Source organism: Aspergillus brasiliensis (genome assembly GCF_001889945.1).
Source record: "Aspergillus brasiliensis CBS 101740 unplaced genomic scaffold ASPBRscaffold_1, whole genome shotgun sequence".
Classification (NCBI taxonomy): Eukaryota; Fungi; Ascomycota; class Eurotiomycetes; order Eurotiales; family Aspergillaceae; genus Aspergillus; species Aspergillus brasiliensis.
The window spans coordinates 297,030-316,433 of NW_027137442.1; the positions used below are offsets into that span (position 1 = coordinate 297,030).

A 19,404-nucleotide genomic window follows, 5' to 3' on the forward strand; every position below is an offset into this window, starting at 1 on the left:
GTATAGCGGCGTCTCGTGAAGGTCAAGTGGGAGATCAGATCAGATCGGACATATGATGATCATTTATCAACTGTCGACAGCGCACATGCACCACGATCGGGGGGTTAGATAGTAGCAGCGGGGACGGCAGACGCACGTAGCGCAATCAGGCGGAGACGACGCGGGACACCGGGAAGTGGTGGTGCAATTTGAAAAATCGGAGGGGAGATGAATCAGAGGAATTGATGCTAGATTCGAATTGCGTCGAGCCTCATTATTCGAACAGCAAACTGTTCTGGTGATGAGGGCTCAGAAGGGGCGAGAGGGGAGGCGGCCAGTGGACGGACGGAGTGGGCGGTCGCAATCCACAATGACGGGTGCGACGCAGCAGCCAATATCGATGCGGCAGCTGACGCGAAGGGGGATCCGGTCGGTTAGGATGGGGGAAGGAAGGCGACTGAACCAACTGTTGGAACCCCCAAGGGAAGGATGGGAATCCAGACAGCAGTTATACAGTCGAGGAGTAGAGATGGGTAGGGGGGGAATCTGGGAGAGAGAGTCCAGACGACGGACACTGGGTGAAACTAGTGCGGAGGGGGGGAAGGGAAGAATGAGAGGGAAGAGAGAGTTAAGTTGATTTCAGTTCGTGGAGGTGGAGATACCCTCTGACTCTGACTTCTGAGCACTGAGCAGCGAGATCCGACGCGGGCCTCAGGCTGCCGTTGGGTTGGGGCGTTTGCTTTGCAAATGGAATGGTGCCGGGAAAGGGCCACACACGGACCAACCTGATACTACTCTCTTTCTTCGATGGGGATTTCTAATGGCTGATCTCACGACTTGGGGAGGGTCCCTCTTTCATGTCTGCTCGACTACCTCTGCAGGGTGGGTTGTGGTCAGGTTGGTAGGGATCCTGTCAATAGATGAATCGACTGCCAGCAAATCGAGGCCACACCCGGTTTCAAAAGGCAAAACGAAAGGAGGGACAGACACACAAGCCAGAGGGTGGTCAGACCAATGCAGTTAAATACTAGCTAGCATTCCCATCTAGCCACCGTCCAGGGTTAGGACCGCATTTATATTGGACTACATCAAGGTGTAACTGGGCAATCAAATCATTTCTACGGAGTACTATTTGATGTCTGTCTGAGGTCTGAGTCTTGTTACCTGCCTCGCGACCAGCCTCTTGGACGACGATCTGCCTTCATTCGGAAATATCCGCTGCCCCTTGGGCATTCAAGTCCAACGGCACTGTATTTGGGATAGCTCGCTATACGAGCGGACTAAAAACAATGTCTTTCCTGGCTGTTATTCGGGGTGAAATGGATAGTCTGTACCAGAGGCTGATGCTAATGCCATGACTGATGATTGTAATTGTCTCGAGTTCTGTACTACTACGGTTCCCCTCTGCGTCATTGCCGTTTGCAGAGGGGAATTGCCAACCCCATACATGCTATTTGCCGTCGTTCCAGGCCCAACAACAGACGGAATAAGACCATGCGGGATGTTCCACCCCTCCCCTAATAATGAAGATTGGCACCGGAGGACATACCCGAAGCTTAAGGGATTGAAGTAAGGCGATGACACTATCATCTGGGCGCGGTGTGTGAGGTTGACTGAGGCAACACACGGGCCCCAGCCAGTCCCGGTGACGTGGGAGGCTACGTGGAGGATGACTAACCGCCCAAGGGCTAGGCACACAGGGCGGTGAGTGCCAGGCTGCCGTCGGTGAAATCTTTCTGCCGGATCTATGGGTTATCGGCCGTCGCGGTCCTTGTAGACATGGTCTGGCGCGGACCCTCGCCAGTCCGTTCCAATCCTTTGCATTTCAAAATTTCGATTCTCACATTCTCGCAGTGGCTGTGAAGCGTGCAGAGTGTGTGTCTGGTAAACAAGTTTATGTGCTATAGACTGGTTCTCAAGGATCGGAATTGGTCAAGTCGAACCCTGCCAGATTTACTTCCAACTACACATCGGTGACGCCACTTGCTGCAATGACCCTTGGTATCATCTCTTTTACAACCTTTCCAATCTTACACATAACTCTTACTCTGCTTTAAGAATATTCATAAATCTACGATCATATTATTATTATATTAGTGGGGAATCACCTGTCCTTATTGAATCTTATCTACGAATTGAAAAAGATTTACGCAAAATCATGGATGAGGAAAATGTGAAAGAAGTGGACTTCGCTGCGTCCAGGCATGACTCTGACGAAGAAATGAAAAAGGAGGAACAGCCGGAGCAACAAGCAGTATCGGTATCGGATCCACTTGAGTCTGGAGCATCTCTCAACCAACAGCATTCGGCGAACTCTGATGAAGCAAGTCGATTACGTGAATTGCAGGCCGATGTTCGCGATCAAGATGATCTTGAAAGAGACATTTCTCGCAAGGTACTCATTGAAGGCCAAATTTCAAGAGAGCCAGGATGCTGACGATTATGTTAGGCCGACAGGTTGCTCATGGAGCAAGCTGACGAACGAGATAGCAAGAGATTAGAGAAGACCACATCAGAGAAACAGTATGATCTTGATGATGCTGGGATGTATGCTTGAAACTTACAGTGTATGACTTCTAGGAAACTTGAGAGCCAGATCTTGAAATTGCATCAGCGCTTGTCGCAGCCAGTTGGCACATCTGCGAGAGTCCGTATCAGCAATGAGATTGAGAAACTGGAAAGCCGCAATGCGGCACTGGCAAATGATCTTACAGAAATTCAGCAAAGAATGGATGAAAGACATCAAGGACAGGAGGCTGATTCTCAGACCACCGGGACTGGTCGCATGCCTAATGAGTCGCGCCGGGATTATCTCATTCGAACGGGAAAGATCACGCCATTTTCCAACATGAGCTCTGGGCCAAACCATGGACCTCTTGCCAGTCTTCAGGATGCCTTGATTGATGCAGAAGACGAACGCGATGAGAGGGAAGCACTGGAACAGGTGAAAAGCCGGTCCGCTGTTTCACACCGTAATCTCGTACGACCTGGATTCGGCTTCGATGAGACTCCCGACTCCAGCATAGTGGACGAAGCGCCTACCTCTCGAGCGAGTAAGCGCCGAAGGATAGACCGTGGTTCACACGGGGAGGGACAAGAAGGCTTTGAACAAGACACCAAGGTATCCTTCGAAGATAATTTCGAGGATCAAGATGGATCTGCTAGCTATGTCGAATCTGAAGGGCGGTCTTCTGTATCGGAAGACGAAGAAGAGTTTCTACCTGAAGAGAGGCCGAAACGTCCGGCAAAGCCGGTAAAGGCGCCAAAGTCTTCGGACGAGGTTGAAGATTTCAGCGGCATGGACGATGGAAATGAAAAGCTCTATCAAAGCAGGCTTCAGTATTGGGTCAGTCGAAGGGCTGCTGCTCGGAAAAGAGCGCTTGAATCTCGCGCTGCAAGTCATGGATCCGAGGTGGATGTGCCTGATCAGGATGAACAGGAAGAATGGTTTATGCCTCATCCCACAGTCGCCGACATGCCTTATGACAACGGGTACCGAATACCTGGTGACATACATCCGCTGTTGTTCGATTATCAGAAAACCGGAGTACAATGGTTATGGGAGTTACAACAGCAGCAAGTAGGTGGTATCATTGGTGATGAGATGGGTCTTGGCAAGACTATTCAAGTTATTTCTTTCTTGGCTGGTCTTCATTACAGCAAGAAATTGACGAGGCCAGTCATTGTCGTATGTCCCGCCACGGTCATGAAGCAATGGGTGAACGAGTTCCACCGTTGGTGGCCTCCTTTTCGGGTATCCATCCTGCACACGTCCGGTAGTGGAATGGTCAACATCCGGAACGAGAGTAGCAGAGAAGATGCCCTTCTCTCTCAGGCGTGGAACGCCTCGAGTTCCCGTGGCATGCCTAGTGGCTTGAAGGCCGCGAGGAGGGTTGTCAAGCGTGTAGTAGAAGAAGGGCATGTGTTGGTGACTACATACTCGGGTCTACAGACTTACGCTTCCCTTGTCATTCCGATTGAATGGGGTTGTGCTGTCCTGGATGAAGGGCACAAAATTCGGAATCCGAACACCTCGATTACTATTCATTGTAAGGAACTTCGAACACCCCATCGCATTATCCTATCAGGCACGCCGATGCAGAACAATCTTACCGAGCTTTGGTCTTTGTTCGATTTCGTCTTTCCAATGCGCTTGGGCACTCTGGTGAATTTCCGGAATCAATTCGAATTCCCTATCCGTCAGGGTGGGTACGCGAATGCCTCTAATCTGCAAGTCCAGACGGCTGCCAAATGTGCCGAGACCCTCAAGGATGCCATCAGCCCCTATCTTTTGCAGCGATTCAAGATCGATGTGGCGGCAGATCTCCCGAAAAAGAGCGAACAAGTGCTGTTCTGCAAATTGACAAAGCCGCAGCGACAGGCGTATGAGGCCTTTCTTAGTTCCGAGGAGATGAAATCCATCCTCAACGGACGTCGACAAGTCTTGTACGGTGTCGATATATTACGAAAAATTTGCAACCACCCCGATCTACAAAACCATAAGTTGATGTCTGGAACGACCGGCTATGGTGGCGGATCAAAGTCCGGCAAAATGCAGGTGGTCAAGTCGCTGCTGGAGCTCTGGAAGGATACCGGGCACAAGACGTTGCTGTTCACACAACATCGGATCATGCTCGATATTCTGGAGAAGTTTGTGAACTCCCTCTCCGGATTCAACTACCGTCGAATGGATGGCACCACACCGATCCAGCACCGGCAAGCTATGGTGGACGAATTCAACAATGACCCTAGCCTACATGTCTTTCTACTTACCACCAAGGTTGGCGGGTTGGGTGTGAACCTTACGGGTGCTGATCGGGTTATCATCTACGATCCGGACTGGAACCCCTCAACCGATGTGCAGGCGCGGGAGCGGGCCTGGAGGCTCGGTCAAAAGCGCGACGTTACCGTCTATCGGCTCATGACAGCGGGCACCATTGAAGAGAAGATCTACCATCGGCAGATCTTCAAGCAATTCCTGACGAACAAAATCCTCCGGGATCCCAAGCAACGCCAGACTTTCCAGCTGAGCGACCTCCATGATCTCTTCTCTCTTGGAGACGAAGGCCAAGGCCCCACCGAGACTAGTAAGATCTTCAAAGATGCGGACGTCACATACGAGGACAGTGATGGCGCCTCACGCAAGTCTAACCCAGCGACCAAATCACCTGCTGCCTCGCACAATCTGCAGGAAGAGAAGAAAGACATCAGCAAGGTCGTTGGTGTTGCAGCCGTCGAACAGTTCCGGGGCGAAGAAGAGCAGCAATCGAGCGAGCAGGACAAGGACACTCCAGGTGCCAACTCTGAGTCCCGCATCATGGAGGGCATTTTTGCCCGATCCGGTGTCCACTCGGCACTGGAGCACGACCAGATCGTGAATGGTAAGCGCGTGGTGCGCGCGGACCCCAAGATCATCGAGGCCGAAGCGAAGAGAGTGGCAGCTGAAGCTGCAGAGGAGCTGCGGCGAGCGGGCGAGGCCGCGCGGTCTGTCCCCATTGGAACCCCGACCTGGACGGGTCAATTTGGTCTGGCTGGGAAACCCGAGGAACCGTTACCAAGCCGGCCTGCATTTGGAGGAGGCAGCAGTAGCGCTGCCAGACGAGCGGTAGCCGGACCATCCTCAGCCAGCATCTTGGCGAATCTCTCAGCGCGCACCCCCTCCCCGCGCAGCAGCGGCAGCAACAGTCCCGCACCCTCACGCACTCCCAGCGGAGTCGATTTCATCACGATGATCCGAGATTTCATCACGGCCCAGGGCGGGTCAGTCTATACGCAGATGTTGATCGATCATTTCAACCGGTACTGCACCACGCCGCAACGATCAGCCGAGTTTAAGGAGATGCTGAAGACGATCGCGGTGTTGGACAAGGGTGGCCGAAACGGGCGGGGGAAATGGGCCTTGAAGCCGGAATATGCCAAGCGACGATGATTGCCAAACATTATAGAGAGGTTACCGTGTATAGCATGTTATACGATGAATCCATTCCTAGGCGTTGGGCAACAACCATGGATAGATAGATCACTTGGGTCTGGGAAGGGTCAATACTCTAGTCTGTATATTTCAGCCAGATTAATATACTACAATGATCAGGGATACCCATGTCCGGAAGGGCTGAAAGTTGAAACAAACAATCTGCAGCTCGGGATAATGTCGATCCAATGCCCCGTGTAATCCTACTACTACTTACTACTTACTACTTACTACTTATTTCTATAATTATAATTATTATTATCATTATTATTATCATTATTATTATCATTATTATTATCATTATTATTGTACAAATCATCAAGACCTAAAAAAAGCCAAACAGACGACGTACCCATAATCTCTATGACGTACATGGACTCCATTATCTGTACATGACAGACTGATTATTGAGACCCCAACGGGTCACTTTCCCTACTACTATCATACCAAAGCAGTAAGTGTTCTGTTCGGGGTTACCCCACGAAAAACGTGAAAAACGGTTCCATGGATAAGGATCGTCTACATCAACCCTATTGTGGGTTGTAGGTAGTGTCATGGAAGTTTAATAGTATGAACCAGAAGAGAGGACTGACCGGAACGGGAAATCATGATGTCAGTTACGAAGTAGATGAAAGAAATGAAGAGGAGGAGGTGGCGGCGGACCCTACTTCCATGGGGAATATGACTTGTCTAGACCTAAGGAGAGCATAGCCACGGCGTAGATTAAGTAGTAAGTAGTATTGGTAGGGTGCAGGTACGAAAGTCTAGCCAGTTACTAACTTACTCTGCTACTCCGTACTAACTAGACTAACCAGTTACTTCTCTGTAAGTGAGTAAGAAGGTCTGAGAGTGAGTGAGTTGTTTCAAGGCCAATCGGAAAGAGTTCAAATCCACTTTTTTTCTGCAGGTTAGGATTCATTCAGGTTAGTTGATTATGGTGATCGGCTTCAGGGGAAGGGATTACCTTCCTCCAGTCTATCTCAGCTTACACAACAAGGATACGATCGTCATCTTTGTGATGACGACAATACCATTGTCTAGAAAGAACTGATCCACGAGACAGGCATATGACGATGGATGGATAATGGTAGAAGTCCGAGCCGAGGGAGGAGTAATCCGAGACAAAAAGTCAAATCATCTGACCGGGTAATGGTGGCTCATCGGTCGGGCATCGGGCATTGATGAGAAGGTTGTGAAAATCCGATCAGCCGATAGATTAAGATCGACTGCTTATGTTACAAGTTTTGAGGAGTTTACTTTGTAGTTGATGTAACTGATTAAAAATAGAAAGATCATAGTCTGTATCATGTCAGATCAGCGGATTCAGATCGTAATTTCTATCTCTACTAACTATTAAGTAGTTATCACTTATCAGGTGTACGGAGTAGTATGTGAAGTGTAATCCCCGCCGTCCTCGTTCATTTCCATCCCCGCCTCCATTCCGATGCCTGGCCAATCAGGCTCGTCTTCACAGGGATCTGCTGTTTTCTGCTGAATTCGCCGCCCAACAATGATTGGCTCCGCTCAAGTCCCTCTCCACCAGCGCAGCCAAGAATAGTAGTCCAACCAATCGGGCTGTGAGGACTGAGGACAAAGGGCGGCCAGTCCGAACGCGGCTCCAGTCGGAAGTGGAGCTGGAGTGATTTGCCTCCAGTAAGTAACTGTCTCTGCCTGCCTCTCATTCTGCCAACTCAAAAAGTATTCCTCAGCTTGCAGGGAAAAAGAAGCTCCAACCACCAACCACCAACCATCAACCGCCCCCTCCACCGGTCGGCATTCGCCCAAGTTTCTATTCTCATCTCAGATTCGCGCAAAGTTTTTCTTAGTCCGTAATCTCGTCCTGCCCCTGCGCTGTCCTTGGATCCTCCTCCACTCGTTCCAACTTTCCTGTAAACTATAGGCATTTCGGCACCGGTGCTCCCGTGTCCCCAACTGCTGTGGGGGAGAATCGTGGTGGCTGTCCCGATATAAAGACGCAGGGCATCCCCCTCTATTTCCAGCCATTTGCTATCTATCACGTCCCATCCTCCTCCCTTTCTCCTACATCCACTGTTCTATTCCAGGATTCATCCACGAGCTCTCTTCTTTCTATTTTAATTTCCCTCTTCTTCATCCACCCTTCGCTCGCCCTCCCCATCCATCACAATGAAGTTCCTTGCCTCTCTTGCCCTGTTGGCGTCTACTGTGGCTGCTGGCCCTGTGCTCTACCCCCGCCAGTCTAGCAACTCCACTCGCACCTTTCACCTCAAGACCTCGGGCGCTTCCAACGGCGACCACAACAACCTCTACGTCTATGGCTACCACACCGGTGCGGGATTCAACGATGCCGTGCTGACCTCGGATGTCGGAATGGCCAGCCCGGCCTTCCTGAACGGCACCCACATCCAGTTCGACCTGGGCACTTCTTTCCCCTGGGGTCTCCAGATGGGCGTCCAGAACAACTATGCAGGTTAGACTTCCTGTCCCTTTCCCCGATCCAATGTTTTGTTTTCGCTTGCCACATGGACACTCGGAAATTAACTTTGCTTGCAGCATGGGAATCGGTCCAGATCAACGTTGGATACGGCGATGATGACTTCTCCATTGGCAGTACCGGTGTGGAATGGTCGGCACAGGATGGCTTCGGAGGCTGGCTAGGTGAGTGACTTCGAATCTACTATCATACAGACCATCGGAACGTGCCACTGACTGCGGCTCTCATTTAGTGTGCGATTGGTACCACAACGCACCTCAGCTCTTCTACATCTATCGCTATGAGCAGCCCACTATTCCTTCCTCCTGCAGCACCGTCAACCTGACGCCCGAATACACTTCCTAGACACAATGTCTGGACCTTGCCACGCAGCCCGTACACAGGGGCTCGATGACGCGGGTGGCGTGACTGATGAATCATGAGACCGAAGGATCTGGGAGGATATGTGCCTCTCCCAGCCTGAAAGGGAATGCACTCTGTACCAATACGCCTGTGAAACGATCGACCGACTTTTACTAATGTTAATATACTTAATGATGGAGTGAGAAGGAGTTTGGATGATGCGAAGGAAGGTGTTTTGCGCGAAGCATGGCATGTTGTGCATAGTCAGGAACATCTGATTTAGATAATCTCACGTAAATATATGCATTGACTATATCCAACAGAATATCTGCCACTTGCCTTCTGTGTCTTTGACAGGAATGATAGGACTGCAAACCCACAGTAGATTAGCTTGGTGCTGCTTATCGTAGCGGCCAATAATTGGCAATAGTGGCTGCCGGGATCCGGTTAGTGTCGCAGCTTTGCGGGGACAGCAGAAATCTGATTCTACAGAGTACAAACCACGACGAGGATGGCGATGGGTGAGATGGATAGAAGTCGCAGAATGACAGATACGGAATGATTGATTTGCAGCAACTCTTTTCTGGGACGACCGATAAATTATTTTACTCTGTGTGAGGCAAAGAACCATTCTAGGTGAAACAATGTTGATTCCCGACCGGGTCAGATGCACTGGGTGCCTCAGGCGTACCACCAAAAATAGCGCGGGTGTCTCACTCGCTGGCCCAATCGGGCAAGGCGCGCCTGGAATGGCTGCTCGTCTGGTCTTTTAGTCTCTCGCCTTCGTCTTTCTTCTTCCCCCTCTGGTCGGACAATGCTTCGCTCGGCTGTCATTTGATTCTTTTGACCTTCGCTATCGGTTGATCGGTCGTATCTTCTCTTCTATCTGCCACCCCAGGTTCGCTGGAAAACTGACCGATCCCTGTCACTCGCTTTGTTTACATCTTTCCCTCCCCCCGACCCTCGTTGGACCCTGCCGAGAATCTATCAGACGATCTGCATGTTTCAGTCCCGCTGGCCTGAAAAAACACCACTTGTGCAGCCCATATCGCTTCATCTCCGGATTTGATCATCGTTTATCCTGCTCGACTGTTCATCTTCTTTCTCCTGGTGCAGCTTCATCTGTCGCTCGTCAGTTCATCGCAGTTACCGATACCCCTGTCGCTACGGGAAAGGGTCCACGTCGATCGGACCCTGAATCTTGCCAAGGGAGTCAACCGACCCCTCTGCCTTTCAGTCAACACCATCGCAGACACGTCCAATCGGTCTTTTCAACATGCGTTACATGTCTCGTCTGTTTGTTCTGTGCCTCCTCTTGCTGTTGGGGACGGTCACTTCGGCCTGGCCATGGCGGCCACATGGCGAATTGTTGCGACGAGCTGGTTAGTCCTATCTTCTGATTATCCTCTTGTTATCATATTTCATGTATGATGTTGCTGACTTGCGAAGATACTACCGCAGCTGAGAGCGCAACTACTGGAGCCGCCCCTACCACGGACAGTGCATCGAAGACCGAGGCAGCGACCAAGACCGCCGCCGCGACAGGAACCGACACAACGGCCACGGCCACAGGCACCGATACCAAGTCGGCTACCAAAACCGGCACTGCTACCGGCAAGTCCTCTGGCTCTTCTTCAAACAGCACCACGAGTGTGTCGATCAACCCCGCTGCCGGTGCCGGTGGTATCTCCATGCTCACTCCCGCCGCGGAATCCACGTCCTACTATAAGATTGGCGATTATGTGACGTTCGCGTGGAACTACACCTCGTTGACAATCAGCCCAACGGCTGTCAACGTGGTCGCTTCGTGCAGTCTCAACAGTGCCACCTACACCATCTCGTCCAACATGACCATGTCGCCCACCGGCAAGGTGGTCTGGGATACCAAGAAGTACCAGGCCAACGCGACTGTCCCGCTGTTGACGGCGTCGTACACCTTGATCGTGTGGGATGCCAGCAAGGCCCTTACTGAGACGGCCAGTGCTGGCTATCTCAGCGCTGCGAGCAGCTTCATCTTTGGAATGTACAGCTCGCAGCCGTACACTCCTCTCAATGGTATGTTCGCCTCTGTATAATCTTAATTATTCTGCTAACCTCGACAGGATTTGTCTGCGCTACCTGCAGCGGCGCCTTCTCCGAACTCGAACGGTTAGGGATGAAGTTCACCTTTGGCATGTTCGCCATTACCGTCCTGTCCTTCACCTGGTTCGCCGGTGGCTTCGGTCTCTTCGCCACATAAGTGTAATCTCCGGATGACGACCAAAAGAAACATTGTTATGCATTAGAATGTTGCATTGAGCACAGCGAATTTCGTTTGATGATGATAGCAATCTATCAGCTGGGTTGGATGGCGTTTGCGAGTTTCTATTTCTGATTTGACATAATGGATGGGAAGTTTTCACTTTACATTTGACCTTTATTCACTCCTTCATGCGCAGCGATAGCGGGATATCAGTATAATAGTGTGTGCATGTGTGATTATGACATGTTGATTGCATCTCCACTTGACCTGTCTATACTTTAATGTTCTTTGCAATTTGGCACGATGTATGTATGCATACTGTGGATAGTTCCTATAATATATATACAGCACATGACAGATCTATACCTATAACCATATAAGTACTAGTACTATCATCCTAACCAAGACTGTCAATGACTAGTACTACTACTACTACTACTACTACTACTACTACTAGTACCAACTTCTTTATCAATTCACCTCCTCTATACTACAATCCAATACCACCGGTACTGATAATATCCATATCCCCACCGGAACAAGCCACACTCACCTCCCCAGGCACCACAGGCCCAACCAACATTAGTAGTACACAAACTTCGCCACAGAAGTAGGCAGTGTAATAGCATACTACTACATAGTAAATAAAAATGGGAAACATCCGAAGTTATTAGTAATATCTATGGTAGTACACGGATAATCTCGTCCTTCCGATGTATTAACATATATATACTCTCCCTACTAGAGTAGTACCACCTCCACAGACTCTCTTATATTTCAAAGATGATATCATAATAGTATTGTCCTTGATTCTATTCAGAGTCTAGACCGACTGATGTCACGGATAAGTGGGAATATGCTGTATGTATACGGAATATCCCGATATCTAAGCTAGTATCAGAACCGGCTCGTTCCATAATATACTGAATCCAGACAGTAATGCCAGACTGAAAGATTGAAAGATTGATATGATATGATATCATAGGGGATCCTCCCGTTTGCAACTGTCAGTCATCTAGATATATTAGCGGCGACGGTAGCAACACCACCATCACCAATACCAACACCACCAACAGCGATAGCAATATCAGTACTAGTATGTTTAGTTCAACTGGTTATTCGATACATCTACTATTTATTCAACTGAATCAATGTCTTATAGTCAAAGTTCTACTAAAAACGAATACGAGGTCAACTATCGGATTTAAGGAGATAACCTCAATTAAATAGGTGAGTGGATATCGAGCCCTCGATATTTGTAGATGGATCTGCCTGAGGGATAAACATAAATATGATCAACTTCTCTCCTTTTCACGATTTTTTTTTTTCATCATCATTCTTGATATTTCTTCATCAGTTGATATGATCCTTGGTTAGACTTCGTCTTCCCTTTCCTTCCCGAGTGACAACCTCGCGCCATCGAACCACAAGACACCATGTCGAGCTTCTGGAACCCCAACAACAACCCTACCAGCAGCAGCAACCACAGAAGAAGGAGAATCAAGGGCAAACAGCGAGCGAACGCAATGCCACTATTTGTGTCGTCGACATCAGGAGCCCGATCGCAGAGATCCGCAACCTCAAGTTCCACCAGATATGATGATGAAGATCTGGTGCTGGTCCGTCGCAAGGGCAGTGCGCCGTGGTGGTGGCTCCTGTGGACTAAAGGAACCGTGGGGGTCACCGTCATGAAGACTGAGCCTGAGACTCGTCGTCAGCGCGGGAATCGGGTGCTCGAGCCACTGGTGGAGGGTAAAGTGGCTAGTCTTTTTCCGCCGAGATTAGTGGATGTGGAGGAGTAGATGTGGATATGCCTGATGCACTTTTGTTGATATCCTTCTGTTTGTGTGCTGTTCCAAGGAACATGCACTGATCATACCCACAACATATCGCGCCGATGTAAATATTAGTCTGGGACCGACCTAACTGTATTTATGAGGCGTTGAGGCGTCTTGCTATTGCTGGAATGGAATATTCCATCAATGAAGACATATATTTATATATTTTATATCTTTTCTTTTGTTTTTTGTGTTACTCTTCACTCGGTGCAGCCTTGATGATAGGCTGTCCAGGTTTGACTCCCCGATTCTTGGGGAGTAGAGGATGGTTTGCGGATGGTGGGAAGGGTGGCTGTGCTGTCGGTCATTTTGGCGCATTTCGCACAGGGGGTCTGCTTAATAGTTGAGTAGGACGAGATCATGTCCTATAATAAGAATGTCAGTGTGTCGTTCCATAAATATTTGCAGCAACGTAGAAAAAGGGTCAGGCCTACAAGTAGATAAAGCAAATCCCACTGTCGAGGCCGTGAATTCAAGCACTGCGCCACGGCAGTCTCGACCTTCGAAGGCGTCTGACCCCCAGGCGTCTTAGTAAAGACCCGCCAGTCAGGAACACCATTGCCATCCTGACCAGCAATAGCCTCGACCTTGAACACCATACCAGCTTTGACAAGCACGACAGTAACAGCCGCTTCACTCTGACTCGCCAAGACACGCACGCCAGGCACATTCTTCTGAGCAAAGCTCTCGACAATCGCTCTCCATCCACCCTCAGTGGCCTGGATCTTCGATCGCTCCATCTCCTCATTAGCCTTCTGCTGCTGCTCATTCTGAGTCTGCTCCTCCTCACGGAGATCCGCGAGAATAGTATCATAATCCCTTTCCCATTTCCCTGTAGGCTGTAGCATCACGCCGCCATTTTCTTTGATCTGCGCATCCATGCGATCCCAGACGGCTTTCATCTCGGGACTTCTCCACATCGACTGAAACTCTTGCAGTTCGGAGACACCCGCGCGCGCAGCTTGAGCGAGCTGCTCATACAGCATTTGCGGGGACTTGGGGACGGATCTTCCTGCAGCAGCTTTGGGGTTGACAATGGGTGCCAGGGGTTCCAGAAGGCGCTCTGGGAGTAGAGTCCGTAGTTGATGGATCTGTCAGGACATGTTAATCGGTGTGTGAATTCGATCGAGGGAGTAAAACTCACCATTGCCTCCATCTTCTGAAGTTTCGCGAGCGAGGAAACAAGTTGCATTTCGGAATCCGAATCAGTGTTACTCGCGCCCCCTGTAGAGGCTTCAGTGCCATTCGGAGGAGGAACCATTGCAGGCACAACCACTGGCATTCTAGGAAGCGTCTGACCCGGGTTGGGAGCCGATGCCATCTTCACCGACAGAGAAGATAAGATGGCGACAATGAGGTTTTATAGTAGAGTTTGATGTGAAAATCAGTACGCAGTTTATGCTGCGAAGGAAGTTCCAGCAATCGTCAGCTGATAGGCCAGCACGTGTCTCCAGTCCAAGTTAAGTAATTGACCAGCTGAATTATGAATGCACAATTGAACAAATGAAGTATGTCTACTTTTCAGTCGTATAATTCTGACTCAATGTCCAAATACGCTCAGTAAGTAAGACCGACTTGGCGCTGAGGATATGGATCTGGAGACAGGACGTCAACAATGGCGATAGGTCGAATCTCGGTGGAGGGAATTGCGCCGCGGAGATGGCTGACTCAGCACATCGATAGTCAGCCACTTTGCACAGCCACAGATTACTGTGGCTGGAACCAACATGCAGCATAACCGTTGGGAAAAAGCAACATTCTATGTTTAACTATAATTCGACGAGCTAGATGCTCGAGTATATAAAAGCAGTTTTCTTATGTCCCAATTTTGCTGATATACCCGTCAAGTCTGGCAGAGCTACTGGAAAATAGCATTGAAGCATGTCATTACGATTCCAATTATGTATTGTAAATCTCATTAAGTAGCGATATACGGGCTGATGTATGTAAACAGTGTAGGTATTTTCCTCAACATGAAAGTGTAGATCGTCATAAGCAAAGTAGTTCGTAGCCATCTGACGGCTTAAAAATCAAAGGTGTGGCCAACTCCCAGCTGTACTAGCAATCACGAAGAAAACAACCGAATATGGACACCGCGGTCATGCGACAGTGTGAGACTAGAGTTGATGATCGGCTCCACCATACCAGGGTCGGCATTCTCGATTCTATTGAACCGCTGCAGCAGTTTCACCATCGTGTAGCTAGCTTCAGTAAGGGCGTATTGCTCTGAAACAGATGTCAGTAACGCTGATTAGAGGACCGGTGAAGGCAAACTTACGACCAAGACAAATGCGTGGCCCGCCATTGAACGGAAGATATTCCCACCCCCGCTTGCTGTTCTCTTCCCAGCGCTCTGGTCGGAAAGCATGGGCATCCGGGCCGTACAAGTCGGTGCGGCGGTGCATAGCATAGACGCTGTACGAAACAATCTCTCCCTTGCGCACGTAGATGGGGGCCTTTCTGTCCGGTCCACCTCCCGATGGCAGCGAAGTATCTTTGAGAGCGACACGGAAGTTGAGAGGCACCGGGGGAAGAAGACGCAGGACTGGTCATGTTAGCAGAGACATTCGGAGCCGGGGAGAATTATTGCTCACCTTCATTCAAGAAATACCGCAAGTACGGAGTGTCCTTCAGTCTGGCATGCGTGATCTTTCCCTTGGGGTGGTGAGCATCACCGAACTCGTCAACGATGGTCTGGCGAAGTCGGGCCCAGACGTTCGGATGACGTGCTAGGTAGAAAAAGGATGAGCTGAGCAGGCTGGCAGTGGTGTCGCGGCCAGCCAGGAGGATGTTGAGCATGTTGTCGCGAATCACTCTCGGGTCATCGGTATCGGCAGCCAAGGCTTCGGCGAAGATGTACCTGCCGGGCTCCTTCGTTTCGGGGTGACGCTTGGCCTCGAGAGCCAGGCACACGTAGTGATCGACCACCTCGTGCACCAGCTGATTCGCCTCACGGAACTCCTTGGGGTTCACCAGCCAATAGAATGCCATGGCTCTGGATCTCGCGGCCAGGTATTCTTGGGCGCGGTTGAAAGCCTCGGCAAATCCTTGGGCGTTTCCCACGGCCGACTTCTCCAGTAAACTCGACTCGGTAGATGTTCGCATAGACCCGACGGATTCACCAAACAGGAAGTGTGTCGCCGAGTCGATGGTCAAGAGGAAGAAGAGCCGCTGAATGTCGAAACTCGAGCCATCCTGGGGAATTAAATCCATCATCTTGGTGACGTGGCCATCCATGAGGTCTAAATCCGCAACCTACTCGTTCACTTGTCAGTATGTTCTCAGACGTTCATGAAGAGATAATAGAATTGACAGACCTGATCACGAGTGAACTGCGGCCTCAGCATTCCCCGCGCATGAGACCAGCCGGCTCCATCCAGTGTAAAGATGCCATTTCCGAGTAACGGGTAGAACTCGCGATGGCGGGTTCCGAGACCAAAATCCTGGAACTGAGTCGCCAACAATGCTTTGATGTTCTCCGGCTCGACGGTGTTGGTGACCATGAGACCCCCCAAGGCCTGCTGGCGGAAGGTCGGCCCGCTCGTCTGGTAGTGATCGGCAATGAATTCAACCCATCGCTTCTCCCTGGCGGCTTTGGCAATGCGATAGAAGCCTGTGATGCCAAGGATACCAGTACTGACGGATGTCGGGGGCTGGCAGCCTAGAGCTTTGGCCTTCTTGCGATGGTAGTACGCTTGTTGAAGAGAGCGTAAGATGTGAAATGTGAAGTAGATGGCAATGAAAAAGATCACCGCAGGGGCCAACATGACGCAACTGCGGGTAGTGCGGGGATGGAATCTAAACAGTAGACCGAAAAGAAGAAAGGGATGAATCTGAGGAATGTGAGATGAGAGATTGAAGATATTTTGGTAGTGGAGTTTAGTTTATGTACAAGGAGGTATGACAATCGACAGGGGCAGTCCAGTTCCGACCCCCTACCTTATATAGTCCCCCCACAAGGAGACGACGTCAAGCCCAAGATTCACTTGCGAGGGGGTGTTCCAAACTCCTCGGTCGTGATTAGTGAGGCACCATGTGAAATGTGTATTGTGAAAGGAGTGGGCAATCCCCGCCTCCACAGCCACCAAACAAAAAGCACGCGAGGAAAGGGACGGGAAAGGGAAGGGATGGTTCCAGCGATCCAGCAAAGTGCTGTCAATGGACTGGCGATGATTGGAACAGCCAACCTTGCGAGGGGGGAAATTCCAGATGCTTTCGGGACTCGGAAAGATCGCAAGCATCTCCCAAACGGGAAAAGTGGCTCCTGCACGCAGGATTGTGGACGTGACGTTAAACCATCGCCGATCCAAAACCTCCGAGGCTGGAGTCTATCTGCTGTGAGTATGTGACGCGCCCGTTGGTACTTTTCTATGTTAGTTAGTTAGTGAGGATCTCAGGATCCACTCAGTCATCCTCGTCCTCTCTTCTTGATCCTGACTCCAGGCTCCAGCACATCCATCCCTCTCCCCCCTTGACCCCAAATCACCTGGCTTGGCTTGAATTCTGTCCAAAGCAGTCGAGCCACTGCAACAAGGCGGATGTGAAGATGCCGCGTGACAACTTACCCACGATCGGTGTGGCCTGAAAGTCAAAACAATGTTCCGAGTTTTGCATGACGTATCCAAAGACGGTGTCCTCGTTTGTCTGCACGCCGCATGCTGGGATCGTGTTCGTAAACTCCACCCCCTGAGGTGCGATATCATCCGTCGACAGAATGGACAGTGGTCGCCACGGATCGAATTCTCCGCCGCTGAAGTACACGTTGGACGGGCGGATCGTCCATCCCCCAAACTCTTGGTTGACCTCATCCGCCCGCGGCGACGGCGGCAACAGTCCCTTCTCCACCGCATCGGGAAACTGCCGGCTGCACAGTCCCTGCTGGTATTCCACGGTCTGATATTTCGAGACCAGCGAGTGCGGTCCGTCGTTGACCGCTTGGAAGAATCCCCATTCGCTGCAGTATTGCCAAGTCCAACTGATGGCGGAGGGATCGCCGTATGGCTTGGAGAAGTTGCAGTCCACCGGCTCCGAGGCGTTCTGGGACCCGCAGTTGGTCTCCATGTTCATATTGATCAATTCGATAAAGGTTGGCCAGGCTGCCCATCGCTCCGCAACATACTGGCCACCGTACGTAGGTGCAAGACCATCCGGCCCGGTCGTCCCGTTTGTCTGGGGGTCAACCTCGAGATACTCGCAGAATGCGCCGAGACCTCCGATACCGCCCGCCATACCATAACTCTGGAAGTAGCCGTAGATTCCAGTTAGAGCGGCAGTGAAGTCACCATTGGAGTTGGTTTCGGCGCCCGGTCCGAAGAAAAGCTGTTTGATCGAGGTCGCGGTGTCTTCGTCCGCAAGCTGATCGTCAATATATTCCAGAGCAGCGTGAATATCTGCCGAGCAGTTGGTCCATCCGTTGGCCACCATGCCCCGGTAAATCTCGTCGAAATACACGCTCATATTGACCCGCGCTTGCACCGGAGACGACGAGGAATAGGCGGCGAAGATGGTCTCCGGGTACTCGTTGCGAGTTAATGCAGCACGAGTCCCAGCGTAGGAGCCCCCGACCATCACCCACGGCGTGCCCTGCGGAGTCAGGTCCACGTCAGGATACTTCTCGCGGGTGAAATTCCTGGCAAAGTACGGCAGATCCGCGAGCGCCTGCTTGGTGGTGAGGTATTGGTAGGTCTCTGGTGGTGAATCATAGGACACGGGAGCTGGAGTCGAGTTTCCATAGTATCTGTACTTTTGTTAGTCAAGCTAGGTGGTTGACATGGTAGAGGACGGACCTATGCTCCCAGGCGATTCCCATGGCATTGAACTCGATCAAAAATTCTCGGAAGAAGGAAAGAGTGGAGGTTAAATAGGCCTGCGCTAGCTGTTCGCCATCCGACTCCCCAGTATCGTATACGAATATCGGGCTGCCCGGTTGATAGAATTCATCGCTGACCCAGAACCGATTTTGATAAGTACCAACTGATGCATTGTCATGATCAATCGGGATCTGAATTTACAATCAGTCATCAGGAAAAGAGTCAGAACTGGTGCATTTCATACAGTGACATATTCAGCTTCTAACGCAGTGGCCATGGCTGAATGTGAGATCAGAGAATTGATGTTCTGCTGATTGTGTGTCACCAGCTCGGGGTTAATACCAAAGTGAGCCAGTGACTGCGTCCCCCATCCAAAGGGCGACTTGCCCTGCCTCGAGCCCATCACGGGCTGCCAAAGCAGGGAAGCCCCGATGGCTGCTATAGTTGCGGAGTACGAAGGCATACGGGGCCATCAAGGGACACTGTGCGTGCAGTGGGAGAAAAGTTCTCTCAGCAAGGAATATTGGAGTAGCACATGAATTCTCAAATTCATTCAATAGCATGGTTGAAGGTAATTTGTTATTGTCTTATGTACAAAGCATTCACAATGGTAGACAATGAGTGAGACGGTTTCGGCCATGAATGTTATCATACAACAGAATCACTGTAATAGACGTCTGCCTACGGAAGATGAATCCAACACATGTCAACATGCTTGACAAGGTGGGCTGCCGAGCATCGTGTGCGGC

General features: G+C 50.5%; 8 protein-coding genes across 8 annotated transcripts; 5 read left to right on the forward strand and 3 right to left on the reverse strand.

Annotated features, from left to right (window-relative positions):
* Nucleotides 1-133: 133 nt before the first annotated feature.
* Nucleotides 134-1,042, forward strand: ASPBRDRAFT_218430 (uncharacterized protein). The gene is made up of 2 exons (XM_067621967.1): nucleotides 134-611; nucleotides 673-1,042. The coding sequence occupies exons 1-2, from the start codon at nucleotides 281-283 to the stop codon at nucleotides 798-800; spliced, it is 459 nt and encodes a 152-aa protein (XP_067484097.1). The 5' UTR covers nucleotides 134-280; the 3' UTR covers nucleotides 801-1,042.
* Nucleotides 1,043-2,137: 1,095 nt separating this feature from the next.
* Nucleotides 2,138-5,908, forward strand: ASPBRDRAFT_113411 (DNA-dependent ATPase RAD26; the record flags this gene model as incomplete). The annotated part of the gene is made up of 3 exons (XM_067616738.1): nucleotides 2,138-2,374; nucleotides 2,429-2,502; nucleotides 2,560-5,908. 3 exons carry the CDS (start codon nucleotides 2,138-2,140, stop codon nucleotides 5,906-5,908), a joined length of 3,660 nt encoding a protein of 1,219 aa, XP_067484098.1.
* A 1,764-nt stretch (nucleotides 5,909-7,672) lies between these two features.
* ASPBRDRAFT_36036 (uncharacterized protein) lies at nucleotides 7,673-9,104 on the forward strand. The gene is made up of 3 exons (XM_067623422.1): nucleotides 7,673-8,399; nucleotides 8,483-8,587; nucleotides 8,656-9,104. Exons 1-3 carry the CDS (start codon nucleotides 8,096-8,098, stop codon nucleotides 8,766-8,768), a joined length of 522 nt encoding a protein of 173 aa, XP_067484099.1. The 5' UTR covers nucleotides 7,673-8,095; the 3' UTR covers nucleotides 8,769-9,104.
* A 601-nt stretch (nucleotides 9,105-9,705) lies between these two features.
* On the forward strand, nucleotides 9,706-11,382 carry ASPBRDRAFT_36037 (uncharacterized protein). The gene is made up of 3 exons (XM_067623423.1): nucleotides 9,706-10,147; nucleotides 10,215-10,820; nucleotides 10,868-11,382. The coding sequence occupies exons 1-3, from the start codon at nucleotides 10,051-10,053 to the stop codon at nucleotides 11,002-11,004; spliced, it is 840 nt and encodes a 279-aa protein (XP_067484100.1). The 5' UTR covers nucleotides 9,706-10,050; the 3' UTR covers nucleotides 11,005-11,382.
* Nucleotides 11,383-12,443: 1,061 nt separating this feature from the next.
* On the forward strand, nucleotides 12,444-12,809 carry ASPBRDRAFT_24568 (uncharacterized protein; the record flags this gene model as incomplete). Its single annotated transcript, XM_067622059.1, has 1 exon — nucleotides 12,444-12,809. The coding sequence occupies one exon, from the start codon at nucleotides 12,444-12,446 to the stop codon at nucleotides 12,807-12,809; it is 366 nt and encodes a 121-aa protein (XP_067484101.1).
* Nucleotides 12,810-13,045: 236 nt separating this feature from the next.
* ASPBRDRAFT_24569 (RNA polymerase II mediator complex subunit MED27 domain-containing protein) lies at nucleotides 13,046-14,166 on the reverse strand (the record flags this gene model as incomplete). Its single annotated transcript, XM_067622060.1, has 3 exons — nucleotides 13,046-13,210; nucleotides 13,280-13,936; nucleotides 13,990-14,166. The coding sequence occupies 3 exons, from the start codon at nucleotides 14,164-14,166 to the stop codon at nucleotides 13,046-13,048; spliced, it is 999 nt and encodes a 332-aa protein (XP_067484102.1).
* Nucleotides 14,167-14,910: 744 nt separating this feature from the next.
* ASPBRDRAFT_114633 (cytochrome P450) lies at nucleotides 14,911-16,612 on the reverse strand (the record flags this gene model as incomplete). The annotated part of the gene is made up of 4 exons (XM_067616834.1): nucleotides 14,911-15,071; nucleotides 15,124-15,390; nucleotides 15,440-16,100; nucleotides 16,163-16,612. The coding sequence occupies 4 exons, from the start codon at nucleotides 16,610-16,612 to the stop codon at nucleotides 14,911-14,913; spliced, it is 1,539 nt and encodes a 512-aa protein (XP_067484103.1).
* A 715-nt stretch (nucleotides 16,613-17,327) lies between these two features.
* Nucleotides 17,328-19,118, reverse strand: ASPBRDRAFT_49883 (putative serine peptidase, family S28; the record flags this gene model as incomplete). The annotated part of the gene is made up of 3 exons (XM_067626443.1): nucleotides 17,328-18,582; nucleotides 18,632-18,846; nucleotides 18,900-19,118. 3 exons carry the CDS (start codon nucleotides 19,116-19,118, stop codon nucleotides 17,328-17,330), a joined length of 1,689 nt encoding a protein of 562 aa, XP_067484104.1.
* Between the last annotated feature and the right edge of the window lie 286 nt (nucleotides 19,119-19,404).